The following is a 14,764-nucleotide window of genomic DNA, read 5'->3' as shown; positions in this document are numbered from 1 at the left end:
CACTCAAGTTGCTCAGGGAGACTGTAACAGGGTTCTAGAATTAAGCACGAAACACGACGACATGTGTAGGGGGTGTGTTCTTGGGAAGTTTGCTAAGGCAACATTCCAAAGAAGTGACAATAGAGTTGATGGTGTGTTGTAGTTGATACACTCAGATATTTTCAACTCGATGCCCACTAGATCTCTCAGAGGGTAGGAGCACTTTGTGACCTTCATTGATGACTTCTTCAGGAAGTCCCAAATTTACTTTTTGAAGACAAAGGATGAAGTCTTCAGTCGCTTCCAAGAGTTCGAGGCTCTTGTGGAGAATATGACAGGAAAAAGGATCAAGGTACTTCGTACAGACAATGGAGGCAAGTATACAAGGTTCTGTGTGAAGAAGGGCATCAGGACAGAGTGGATAGCTCCATACAATCCACAACACAATGGAGTAGCAGAGCGAACGAACATGAGCACGACAATGTGTATATAGAACAAGGTTTCTCACAGAGCATTGGGCAAGATAACACCAAAGGAGGCCTTCATAGGGAAGAAACCAGAGTTTGGGCACTTTAGGATCTTTAGGAACATAACATATTGCCATGTGCCAAATGACAAACACATTAAACATTGATTAGATTACAGAGAAGGGATATTTTGTTGGCTATAACGAAACTTCCAAGGCATACATGATCTATATTCTGAGTGGTAGGAGGATTATCGTGAGACGGGATGTGAAGTTCTAGGAGGAGAAAGCCTTTGAGAGATTTTGCGAGTTGCCAGCAGGTGATGAGAGTGAGCCAATAGAAGCTCTGAAGGTTGAACAACATCCACATGGACATTTGAGCACGACTACAATTTACTAGTATGAGCACTAGCTCAGGTGCAGGGGGTCCTGCAAGTTCACAGTAGATAGAGCAACGGGGGAAGGACGAGGAGCTTCAAGCTCCACTTATCGCTAGCATGAGAAGGAACAGGGAGGCACTACAAATGCTGATGTGTAGGAGTTCGTGGGAGCTCCTAGATCGAGCACTAGGGAGTGTAAACAACCAGACAGGTACAAGGCGTTGGTGATAAAGGTCGTGAGAAAGATCCTTCCAATTATGAGGAGGCTGCACAACTTCAGGTGTCGCAAGATGCCATGGTGGACTATAACTCCATCATGATCAATGATGTATGGGAGGTCGTGCCTAGACCAATAGATGGGGCAGTAGTTAGCTCCGCATGGATCTATAATATCAACCACGCTGTACGTGGATTAGTTCGTGGACCAGTTTGGCTACAACATGTTCCCATAGATCAACAGGTTGCAAATATACTCACAAAGGCCTTAGGCAAGGGAAAGGTTGTCTTCTTCAAGGAAAATATGGGAGTAGTGGAGAACACCTTCCTCACTTAGAGGGAGTGTTAGTTTTCGGTAGCAACAGACAGGTGTTCTAGTGTCTATGGTGTCTATGATGCTAAGGAACACATTTTCTCCAATACCTAGAAAATGTTTCGTGAGAAAACACCTTAATTAGATTAATTAGCCAATTATTGAAAATTCCATAAGTCTAACTTAAGAAAACTGGTTAATTAAATCATATTAATCTATGTTGCCAGTACGGGTGCGGGGACGGGGACAGGTACGTCATTTTTCGAAATAGGGTGTGTGGGTTCGTCGGGGGTATATTATATATATATATATATATATATATATATATAATTATAATATATATGAATTTGTATATTTTTCAAATTTAAACAAGAAAACTAAAATATTTATGATTTAAACTTTAAATATTTAAACATGCACATCATTGAACATTCAACATTCACAATGAAATTTCAAAATTTCTAGTTAGATATCAAGTGAAAATTGTAGTTTACATATTAATAAGAATCATGATATATGTCCATCGTCATACTACATTCAAAACTTGTCTTAAGGCATCTCCAAACAAGAACTGAGAAATTTTAAAATACTAAAATAAAAGTATCTAATAGTGAACAATGGCTTCCTCAAGCGATGTCATCAACATCGCTCAGATCTTCAGTTAGCATGCTCTCCAGGTAGGTATCACTCTCATCTTGAGGCTCGTGCTCATCCATAGCAATTGGAGGTAGCTCAGTAAGGCCATCTGGTTGTATCTCCTCATCCACACACATAGCATCGTTTGTGTATTGGTCCCATCTCTTGAAAGGACCCTCGTATCCAGGGTCTTTTTGAGATATGAGACGAAGTGTGCTATGAACGTACACTAAGTTCTCTGCCTTCTTTGAGCCCAACATATTTCTCTTTACTAAATGGATAAAGGCATAGGTACTCCAATTCCTCTTACAAGATGAAGAACTAGCTACCTAGAATATTAGGGGAAGTCCATTAAATTAATTAAAAAATAAAATATAAAAACTAAAATGAACCCCAAAGAACCCAAAAGAACTTGATTTTGGGGTTCCAAGTACCCATCATCAGGGTTCTCCGTACCTGTCAAGACAAAAGAACCCAATTTTTTTTAATGAAGAACTCGGTTCTTCATAGAAGAACCCTGTTCTTATGGGTTCTTCTCAGAAGCACCCGAATCCGAATCTGGTACTTGGGGACGAGAACTCGGGACGGGTTCGAGAACCCCACCCCCGGGTTCGGGAACCCATGCAACATAGATATTAATTGAGGAAAGCCAATTTTGCTTTAGAGACTTTCAGAAAGGTCATTTGATGGAGTCAAGATGATCTTAACCATCGATTGTGATTAGATCATGGTTGTTGATTGCTCAACGAGAGATTATAAAAGCAAGTTGATGGGGTTTGGAGAGACACTTGAGCTGTTCGACTTCCCAGTTGCAACGAATTAGCAAGGGCACAGTGGAAGCAGAGGGAGACAACAACAACAGGGTTTCAATGAAGAATTTGGGAGAAGATTTTAGGAGAGGATTTCCATAGATTTTCCAGTGATCCAGTGATAGGAGGAGAGAACGAAATATTTGCAGGGAGCTCGTACTAGGAGTTGCGAATTAGCCAATGGACATTTCTAGTTACCTAGTGCGAGTTGTAGAGAGGCTACAAATTGATTTCCAGTGCCAGGATTAGCATTTAGAGAGGTGTGAGTGGCTTCAGTGAGTAGCAAGAGGTAGTGTGAGTACCAAAATGAATTTCCGGAGACAACTGTGCGCATTTCTAGTTAGTAGTGCGAATTGCCAGGAGGAGTGTGAGTAGGCTAGGAGGTGGTCGAGTTGATTTGCAAAGGAGACTGTGTCTCCAAATTATTTTGCAGTGGAGATTATTATTTGACAAAGCTTTGCAGTATCAGGCAAGCAATTGTAGTTTTCAAATTGCTTAAGAATAACAATAAAACCCTCATCGCTGAATTGGTTTTCCCCACATTGGGGTTTTTCTAGGGACTATTGTCAAAAAATCTTGGTGTCCAAAATTTTGTATGTGCATTATTTCCCGAGTTCCTGAATTTAATTTTGTGAAGATTGTAGGAGTGAATTAGTCTTTATTTGCTGTAATAATTTCCGAAGACAAATAAGCCACATAGGTTAGGAGATTAATTTCCAGATACTACAGTTTGTGGAAATTTCACACTTTTTTGTTGTTGCAATTTTAAGGATCTCTAGTTGTTTGTTTTTACAATTCAAATTGGTTTCTATTGTTGTTTTTTCGAGTTGATTGCCATTGGAGATAGGGGTGGGCTCGTGTTGGGGATAGGGATGTTGATGTAGATGGTGGTTGTGAGGTGGGTGGGGAGATGGAGGCGGAGGATGTGGACGATATTGAAGAGGAGGTTGAAGAAGATGGGAATGAAGGCTTAGGGTGTGTTTCACCTCCTTTAATTCTTTATTGACATCTTTAAATTTGCTAAGCAACCTGAGTAGCTACAACATTTTTTGCTCTTTTCAATGCTTAACTGAATTGAAAACTTGTAGTTCCTCTTCAACATCACTTAAGAATTGGAGTAAACAAATATCTGCAAGTATCGTAAGATGTATCATACAAATTATTAAACCCCAAAACTAAGATAGAAAAGGAGGAAAGAGGTGTTACCACACTAGACTCATTCCATGTTGTAAATGTACTCTTGAAATGTATCAAGTCACTAGCCTATGTGATGTAAATCAATAGACCCCACTTCAAACCTGAAGAACCAAAATATTCATCCGCACATTAAAGAGAGAACCCTGACACATGACATATGTTCGAAGAAAGATGTATTCACTAAGGTTGAAGGAAGGGAAACTTAGAAAAATCCAACCATGATTACAAATGGAGAGAGTTAATTTTATAAATAGAGTCCAGTTCTATCTCCTGTTAAAGTAATAATTGTTTTCCTAAATCCACTAATTTCTCCAAGGGCTACAATGAAATAACTTCTTTAACAACTTCATTGCTAGAAGTAGTAATGATTTGTTGAGATCCACTTTCTTCTCTAAGAAGAATCGATAAAATATGCTAGGAAAACAATAGAATAATGCTTCTTATATAATGAATTCTATGAGACAAGTTAAAAATAATAAAATAAAGGAGTTGGTCATGCAACAACCTCAAACTCTCCAAGTTGAAAGGTCTTATGAATATGGCATAAAAATGTGTGCCGTGTGGCCTCAAGAGCTAGGGCACTCCCCACCATGGGCATATATCAATCATGATCTCCCAAAATAACTAAAATGCTCAAGCGATAAAGCTGTGGCAATCCTCAAACGAGCGGTCAAAATCAGCTCATGAGGATAAATTTGTCAAAGAGTGGGATTTGAACCTGGGTGGAGGGGGTACCATTGTGTCAGGTTTATTGCTTCTTATTATGCAATGCAAATTCTGATCATTGAGAAAGGTAAGTATACCCAACTTTTCCACAAAATGAAGTTTATGAATGTGGGGGTTCTCTATAGTTCAACCTTGTGAAGTTCTTGTTACTGAATTCATTTCCTGATAAAATTATGAGGTCCTTGTTACTGACCTCATTTCCTGATAACATTATGAAGTCCTTGTTACTGAATTCATTTCCTGATAATATGTGTTGGAAGATTGTTTTAGGAACTGGCTTGAATGGTGTTCTAATACTCATTGCAACTTTAGTGATGTCTCGGCACCATTGGATTTTTCTTCAATGTATGATGTTGAGGAATGTTTTGGATTTGATTTAATTGTTTTCTTCTCCTTAACATCAAAATTTTGATGCTAGTGAGTTATTAAGTCATTGGTATGAATGTCCTTATAAATTTTTCTACTTGAAATCGTTCCTTTTGCAGACAGGAAATGGAGTCCAGGCTCTCAGATGCTTTAAGTTCTTTAGTACCTAAAAAATCAATTTTTATGGCAAAGGGTGTTGCATTTCATGAATATACATCTTTTCTGGGGCGAATGTCTAAGCTTGAAGGAGTTCGCTTATCACATGCAAATACTCCGAAACGCAGGTATAAGTTTGGTCTCTATAACAGTTTGCTACCGGCAGTTTATTTTTATCTGGGCATGTATTTTCATCATCTACCAAAGCAGTGTCAAAAATATTTAGCTGATTCATTCTGATTATTGATTAATCATTTTGGCTATGCAGGGCTCGAGGGCATCGTCATTACTTGAATGCTGGCCCAAATTCGCTTTCTTCTGAAAACATAGCTTCATTGGTGCAACATAGTAGTTATGGAGAGGCTCGCGGAAGATGAATAGTTCAAGTGCTTGACTGTCACTATAAAGCATTATTTCATTCAATTCTTTCCTTTTATTCCTGCAGCAATTGTCACTCTAATTTCTCTTGATCTAGTTATTTTATCTAATTTAGACAGCTTTCCAAGAGCTTTCTAACTAGCTACTTGTCACTCATTTTTCCTGATCTAGTTATTTTATCTAATTTAGACTGCCTTCCAAAAGCTTTCTAGCTGACTTGCTATCTGCTTCTTGATTTGCATGCATTCAAGATGTTGCCATGTATAGAGATCAAGATATACTACAAAGCTTTGTCACTGAATTTGCTAATTTTCTCGACCTCAAAATGGGTTGAATTTCAAGCTTTGTTACTGCACGCCAATTTCTAACATTGGTGATTGGTGAATTTAATGGCAAATTTTTTCTAATAATTTTGTTTTAAAACCCTTTTAAGATTATTTTTGTTGACTTGAAAGGTAAATAACCACACCAACTATTACTTGACACGTTTTTGAACGATATATGATGCTCTAACATGATCTTGAAAAGTTCTGACAAAATATGCTTAATTCTCTTTTTAATGTGACTGATTTCATCATATTTTTTTCGTACCAGCATTCTTTTTCGAATTTCATTGTCATCAAATTTGAACATGAATATGAATGGGGTAACTTACCTGTAAAGCAAAAATGGGTCACCTCATCAGGAAGCTGTTTATAACCTGATACTCACTGTTTTTCCTTTCTTATTTATAGCTTATAGCTTATCGAGCCCATGTTGTCATCATTTATGTGTAGCGGCATTAAGTAATCATTTTCACAATATTAGAAATCGAAACGGGCAGCCGGGGCATTGAGCGGGTTTATCAATCCAAGCATTATTGTTGCAGTTTCTGAATGTAATATTGGGTTCCATAATTACTTTTTTTATGAACACGTTTCCCAGTTATTGAAATATGAAATGCCAATTTACGTCGGAGTAGGATGCTGTTAACAATGATACTCTGGTAGCAGGGAAAAGGATTCTATGTAGATCATGAAAGGTAATTTATATCCTGGAAAGGGAATTAGGGTTCAATTTTCAAATGCATTCTAGGTAGAACAGTCGTTAAAACATAGAATGGTATTTAGCATGCACTGCCATTCGTGTTATGTTGGGAACCCAATATGAATTTGGTTGCCTCAATCTTGCGATTACAATTGTGAGCTTATGTGGCCAAAATTTCGCTGTGTAAAATATTTGCACTCTGCAAAGAACCATTTGTTCATTCATGTACATCGTACACATGCTTTTGGGTTCTATTATTAGATTTCAAATCCATAAAAAATAATTTTTGACATGTTGTTGACCTGCCGTTGTAATAGACAAAGGAGCTTTTGAGTAAATGCATAAATGTAGTTACTGTGATTATGCTACGTTCTGAGCAGCATTTACAGTTGTAATATTTATATGCTTTTTTGTTTTTCTCTATAGGGGTCCAGGTAACATATCTGAAGGGAAACCTCCCAGTTATTTTCCTCGTTCCAAGGGATGGTACCCAAGGTTACTATCAGATTCTTCAGGGCACAATAACTTGTTAGCAACTCATGAATAGATCATAAACTCATTAATAATTGGCTCATTAAGAGAAATTTGTCAAGAAGTGGGCCCATCCCAAGGTTACATTCAGATTCTTCAGGGCACAATAACTTGTTAGCAACTAATGAATAGATCATAAAATCATTAACAATCCGCTCATTAAGAGAAATTTGTCAAAAAGTGGGCTTTGAAACCAGATGGAGATGGTAACAATTTTTGTCATAAACACTTGAGCTAATTGATAGTTGCAGTGTGCCAGGTTTATTGCTTATTATGCAATGCAAATTCTCATCATCAAGAAAGTTAAGATGTATACCCAACTTTTCCACAAAATGAAGTTTAAGAATTTGGGGGTTCTCTATGGTTCAACATTGTGAAGTACTTGTTAACTTTTTCACAAAATGAAGTTTAAGAATTTGGGGGTTCTCTATGGTTCAACATTGTGAGGTACTTGTTACTGAATTCATTTCGAAGGTGATGTACTTGTTACTGAATTCATTTCGAAAGTCATGCTTGACACACTGCACTTCATTTTTTAAGTTTCTATTTCACATTATGCAGTTTGTTTCACTAGTTTCTATCTCACTTCACTCATATGAGCATCTCATGATTGAGTGTTAAGTGGTGGAAAATTAAAGTATTTGTAGATTAGATTTGACTTTCCTTTACATGATAATTACTTGTGGCATTTAGTTGGTTTTTTATTACTTTTGTTATATCTTTTCATCAAGCAATTATAAAAATGAAGATCACAGAACACAAAGAACAAAATAGAGGCTCCAGGGCAGGGCAAAACGCCTCCAAGGGGAAAACCCAGAAAAAATCTCTTCTTTTCTTATAGAATCAGTTCAAATGAGAATTCCAAGACCTAAAGACCAAAGTCAAATCTCCTACAAGCTCCAAGTCAGCCCTCCAATAAATCCTTCTTCAGCAAAGTCAATGCAAGTCAAATTCGTCCCGATCACAGTTCCTGCTCTCTACTTCAGGTATGCAACTCAGTCCTGCAATTTTCGGTCTCCTGCAATAAATCAGAAACCCAACTTGGCAAGTGTGGGAGAAATCAAGCCCAAAATAAGATTTTCTTCCTTTTGAGACTTATATTCCTTGACTTTAGCTGTAGTTGCTTCCTTCTTATTTCAGATTGAACTTTTTTCTTAACGAGGTCAAAGCTCCTGTTTATATGCTTTTCATGAGGTTGAATAGCCTTTTCTAGGTCGATTTGTCACTGGCAGGGCTGACTTGTTCTTAGAGATCCTTTGACTTTCATGTTACAACTTGCCCAAATGGGTTTTATACAAATGATATTGACTTTCTTGACTCATGACAATTATTGTTGTGACATGACAAATCCTAGAAGCATGAAGAACATGTGTAACCTAGTTGACCAATCAAAGGAAGCATGAAAAACGTCTCGGAAAGAATATATATATATATATATATATATATATATATATATATATATCTATTGTGCATAAGATATACATAATGCTGAGTAGAGCAACAATTATGAAGACCGAAACTAGTCACATTTTACAACACTAAGTGGATTAATCAAGTTTAGGAGAAATTTATAATTAGTGAATGACACTCATGGGATGTGTTAGACTCCGTCTCATGTCAGAGATTGATTCTTCTTCAAAACCCTGTTTTGAAGAAGAAATCATTAAATGTGTTGTTTTAGATTATGTAAGTTTTTCTCCAGCTCTTCAAAAGGGAGCAGCGACTTCAAGCTCCTATCCCTGCACAGGCACAATTCAAAACATCATCAGCAATCAGAGGCAAAAAGCTATTTGGAGAAAGTCTCACTGGAAATTCCGAACAAATTTCATTGTCACAGCTATTGAATTAAATGATTGTGTTAGTGCTGGGAATGCCCTGCTGTTCATTTATTAGAGGAATGTGATCTGAGGTGATTAACTTGTGCAAGTGAAAGCTTTAGTTCAAAGGAGCACACTGATCTCTTGCTGGGGAAAAGGTTGTTGGACATGCCAAAGTTGATGGATGTTTGTGCTATATATGGGCATGATAATGCAAAAGCTAGCCCGATCATTGGTTATTAATGCCCTAAAATCACAGCCGGATATAATTGATGAGTTAAAGGAGGTAGTTCCTCAGTTTCTACACATAGTTGAGACAATGCACCATCGATGCTGTTCTGCATTCGAGACCCTGCCTTCCTCAGGAAGAAACTTGACTTCAATGGCGGGACAACTTCATGAAGATTTACTGGAGGTTATGGACTTCATAAATGATGGCAAGTTTAAGGACCATCGTAACATAAAACTTATTGGCCCATTTAAGCAGTATTGACAGGCATATATGGAAATAAAATTTATTGATGGCGGAAATGGAGGGAGAAGGAAATCTGTTGTTCCTGCAACCCATGAAGAAATACATCTGACTGCAATACTAAGTGTTGTTGCCGGTCTAACCCCTCGGTCTGACCACAATCAAAGTCCACGTAACATGTATCAATGCCAGATGGCAAAACAAACTATGGGTTTTGCTTCTCAATCTGTACGAGACCGCCAGTGCCAAACCTCAGGGTTTCGAGTATGATCATCTAACTGTTAATTAACGATGCTCAATTCGACATTCATGTCATCGCACCAAAGCGCCATTGATATTTGTACATGAACCCTCACACACTCAAGTTAAGGTAAAGAAGCGTTAACACAATGGCTACGTCTTTTTCTAATGGGGGTGGAGGTGTCGCTTCTCAGATAATAACGATGCCTCCTTCAAACACTCTTTATTATGTTACTTTCATTTCTCTTAGGCATGTTAGTGCTTGAGATTTCACCCTAGGCTGAGGAAGGTAAACCTTCAAGGCAACATCAAACCATTTCACCTCGTAGCTAGCCCTACGGGGTATGAGAAGGCTCTCTCCGGTCAATCTCAGTAAAATATTCAATGGATAGAGATGACCAATACAGTGACACTGATATTAGGCTAGTAAACCGATTAAAAGGTTGATTTGGGGGTTTTTGGGGTTTTTTTGGTGGCAAATTGAGGATTTGCAATTTTAGGGTGCGGGGATTTGACACAGTTTCTGCAGGTGGGTCTTTGGGGCAAGGTAGGAGTTTGTGCTGATGCCTTTAGCTGAGATGGATGATCAAGGAAGAATGATAAGAAGGCTAAAGAGGGCAAACAATGACTTTGAATCCTCTCTAGACAGTGGAAACATAAACATTAAACAAATTTGAAAGTTGAGCATGGCAAGCATGAATTCAAACTTTATCACTTCATTTGTTTAATAAGCTGCAGTAAAGAAAGAGATGGAACACATAAACACACTTACAATTACAATAAGAGGACACACCATCAACACAAGAGTCCACAAGAATCCCAATGATGTCTGCAAAACCCTGGTCTTCCTTTTCCTCAAATTGCAGAGATACAAGTAAAATATACAATAGGAGCTTCTCCCTCAAAAGTCCAACCATGAAAATGAGCAAGAGAAGGCATAATATAGATGATCTAACTCCTTTCCCCACCTCTAGGAGTCGAGCTCTGTTTCAACTAATTCTAAACTGAGCACTAGATAATAGGCAGTCAAAACAATTTGCCTCTAAAACTTAGGAAACCTATCCATGCATTAAATATTTACCATTTACATTAAAGAATCCTCTAGAAGTGTTCAAGGAGAGTAAAAGTATCTAAGTGCCATGAAAATTACACAAAAACCCATCATTTACATGCCTCAAAAGTCAACCAAGATGAAAACAATGTTTTGCTGGCCGAACTGGTCAAAACAGAGAAATTTCCCTGACAGGTCGCGCACATCACTCTGACTGGTCGCGCACATTCACAGCTCTGTTTGAGGGCCTTCCCGGTGTCCAAATCAGGTGCAAGATAGCTCGTTGGAAAGGTCTGTGAGTCTACTTTCCAACCCCACTGGAATTTATGAATTTGGAGTTAATTTGACCCCTCAAAAGTCATTTCTCCCAAGACAGCTTTCTGCAACTCAAAATAGGGGCAGAAAGTCAAAAATTGCATGTATTTTGAGCTTTTGGAAGCCCAAATCTCCATAAAATCTGAAACCCATCCATAGGCAAGTGTATTTTTGCATGAAAATTCCAAAAATGCAAAGTTTTCCCCGTTCTGAGCTGCCCCCATGTATGGTCGCGCGGGGTGAGACCAGTCAAATGGCCAAAACCTGTAAAATTCCCAAAAATGCCAAAAATGCTTCAAAACTCTCAAAATTTCTTGGCTTTGCTGCTAGGAGGATGCTAATGAGTATCATGGTGAATGAGAGAGGCCTCAGCCAAGATACGGAGCGGGTTGGTCTTCTTCTTCCTCTTATGGGCCTCGGACAACCTCCTTTGGAACATCTTCATTTTCGCCTTGCAAACATGCATCCTCGCCCAATAGTGATTCTTCATGTTCCGCAGCAACCTCTTGTCCTCGTTTGCCTTCTCTAACAGCCTCTGCAAGTGTGCATTCACACGGATAAGCATGGATTCCCTCTCCTTGGGCAGCAAGTCACTGGGCCTCCTACGGTTGATGACTCGGTCACTTCGAATCCTCCACAGCTCATCCAACTCTTTCTCATCCTCAAGTTGCTTGTTGCGCTGCTCAAGATAGTTTATTGTCCATTGGGCCATGTCGAGCTTCTGCTGTAACAAGTGGTTTTCCGCCTCTCTTTGTCGGATGATCTCATGCAAATCTGAAGTGGGGGAGCGAGCATCAAGATTAATGATGTCAACCTGTGTGTCACCGGCTCTCTCCTCCTCTGTCATGGGCTGTTTGCCCTCCCGTACTGCTGATGGAGAACGCGAGGCCCCTTCCACCTGGTGTGGAGATAACACTCGCTGACCTGTAGATGATGATGGCGAGACCCCTTCCACCTGCTGTGGAGAAAGTACTCGTCGAGCTGTTGCAAACAAGGTCCTGTGACCTCTCTGGTAGGTGACCTGAGGTGAGGAAGCAACCTGTCTCGGAACAATGATCTCGGGCTGGCGAGATGGACCTCCCTCCTCATAAATGACCTTTGGCTCTGGGTGTGGCTGTGGTGGCACTGTAAAGAACTCATGAGAAATGAAGTCTGCCCATGGAATGCCCTGCTGACTCAACTGATGGGAAACAATGAGCTGGATGAGACCATGATGGCACAAACTCCTATACTGCTGAGCTGGGGAACGCCTCTGAAACACGGACATCATCCTCTGAATGTCCTGGAAGAAGAAAACCGGGATGTTCATCATCCTCACTCGGGTAAAGTGCATCAACAGGCGAATGTGATAAGAGAAGACCTGTGAAAATCTCCCCTCACATGTGAAGTAATGCATGATAAGCCGCATGATCGGAGCATACTCCCCCGGAGGAATCTGAAAGGAAAGACCCCCGACAAGTGGCTCATGAATGCTGGCCTGACATATGGCTCAAAATAAACATAATCCAACATTTTGCGCTTGGGCCACACTTCACCCACATCTGGTATCCCGGTAGCCTCTGAAATCACCTCCGGAGATAGCACAAAATTCACCCCTGCAAGAGTGACCTGCCCATCATGAAGGTGCAAGACAAATAAGCGGGCCAACTCCTTGTGATGCTGGATCTGAGCAAGCCTCTCACAAAACTGCAAACATGACATGTATCGGAAACAATTCACTGCCAAAGGGCAGGCCTGTAATTCTGCTAAAGATGTGGGCTCTTCTCTCTTATGATGACCACCTTTGCCACCCCTACGAGGCCTCTGCTATACCTCAACCTCTGTGGAAGAAGACCGGTCATCACCTTGCTCATAGGTTTCAGTGGTTGACATGGTGCTTTTGAGGAAAGTGGAGAAAATAGACAAAGTTAACTGCTGCCCTGTCTGCAAAAATGCTGAGAAGTATGCTCGATCAATTTAGCAAGCAAGAGGGCGATTTGAGAAAATTTGAAGTGATTCTGTGAGTGACAGGCTGACTGGTCGCGCACAGGCTTGGACAGGTCGCGCACAGCCTGACTGGTCGCGCCCGTTGAGTTTTTGCACTGCGGAGGGGCGCCTGATAGGTCGCGCACTGCCCAACAGGTCGCGCACGCCCTCTGACAGGTCGCGCACCTGAAAATGGTTCAAATTTGCTGCCCTTTGCCTCCTTTCGCCTTCTTCGCCCTCTCACTCTTCTTTGCGTGCTCTTTGATGCACAATGAGGGTATTTTAGAGGGAAATTGACTCTTTATAAGCCCAATTTGAAAAATTTACTTACCAAACCCACTTTCTAATGTTTTGTTTTGGCACTCTCTTTTAACACTGTTTTGAGTTTACTTTTGTCCTGAATTTGACTTTTTGAGTGCTTTAACTCCGTTCTTTTTGCAGGTAGACCATCTGATGGACTCTGGCGAGGAGACCAGGGTTATTGCCGGCATTGTGAAGAATTTTTTGAAATTTCCTTATTTTTTACAAAATTGACATGACCTTGGCTTTAAAAACATGGTTTTTAAATCCAAGGTATAAATGAGCTGTACCTGATGAAAATATCAATGAAACATATTTACGTACCTCCTTCTGGCTTGCTGGGGACTCATGGACTTCTGACTCATGATCTTGCAAAGACTTTTGACTGAAACCCTAGACCTAAGACTTTGGACTTCAAGACAAAGCAAAACAAATGTGACACAAGCTCATTAACTGATATGACCTGATCCAGCCAAGCCAAGAAGGGAACAAGGACCATCTCCTCCATCAGTTTTATGGCATGCCTAACGAAATGCAAAACTGACATTGATGAGACACCTACCTATGCATATGCAAAGAGTTTTTTGATCACCGATGGAGGGCATCATGACCGACACTAACATTGGCTCCAATGGGGATGGTAGCTCTTTGGAGGTGCCAAGAACCTTAGACCTCTGGGAGAGCAGACCAATGCTTGCAACCATTGGGCGATGGAGTTATTATTTACACATGTGACCCAAAATTTTGACACATTTATTGAATGAAAACTTGACTGAAAACTGACTGAAACTTAACTGAAGCTTGACTCAAACCGACTCGATAGCAAACTGAAATAACTTGAAAAACTCACTCAACAGACCAAACACAAATGACTCATGACTGACTTAACTAAAACAAGAGAAGGGCAGCAATCCATCAAGATGTGAAATCATGATGACAACCACCTGTGTTTCTTACAAGACAATATACATCAAACTATATCAAAATGCCAATGCAACCAATCAAGCAGATGCCTTCTTGATTGGTTCGCCTGATCAGATCTTCTGGTCAACAATACAAACCTATAACTGAGCATCCAAAAGCATAGCTGACCATGATCTCCTTCATCACTGAATACTGCAATAATCACCTTCATTGTTGACTGCAAGAGGACTGCCATTGGATCTTGAAAAACATGAAGATTTGCCACTGCCACCTCCTGCTGAAAGATCAAGGTGTCCTTTGTTTCAAATTCCGATCTGCTTTCATCATGTGCTTCGGTGAAAGTATGCTCATGGGCTTCAAAAAACTCCGAACAAATGGATGAGCAGATCTCTTCTTGGAAAAACATTTCAGCACATGAAACATATGAAGAATCTGAAAGGTAATCTTGTATGCTATGATCTTCTGTAGTCTGACAATATGGTAGGTCATCTTCATATGATA

The 14,764-nt window shown here is 39.8% G+C and overlaps 1 protein-coding gene across 3 annotated transcripts in view; it reads left to right on the top strand.

Annotated features, from left to right (window-relative positions):
- The window catches only part of LOC149263897 (P-loop containing nucleoside triphosphate hydrolases superfamily protein), a 238,444-nt gene extending 232,467 nt beyond the window's left edge, over positions 1–5,977 (top strand). For all 3 annotated transcript variants that reach the window (XM_089426807.1, XM_089426810.1, XM_089426803.1), the window contains exons 17-18: positions 5,208–5,372; positions 5,513–5,977. In XM_089426807.1, coding sequence (XP_089282933.1) covers positions 5,208–5,372; positions 5,513–5,621 — 274 coding nt within the window. In that variant the 3' untranslated portion in view covers positions 5,622–5,977. The remainder of the gene's footprint in view (positions 1–5,207; positions 5,373–5,512) is intronic.
- Positions 5,978–14,764: the final 8,787 nt, after the last annotated feature.

Source organism: Pinus tabuliformis, chromosome 6, assembly GCF_031772625.1.
Source record: "Pinus tabuliformis cultivar Carrire ecotype Pingquan chromosome 6, CPIR1, whole genome shotgun sequence".
Taxonomy (NCBI): domain Eukaryota; kingdom Viridiplantae; phylum Streptophyta; class Pinopsida; order Pinales; family Pinaceae; genus Pinus; species Pinus tabuliformis.
Note: the sequence above shows the minus strand (reverse complement) of the source record. Positions and strands in the feature narration are given on the sequence as shown.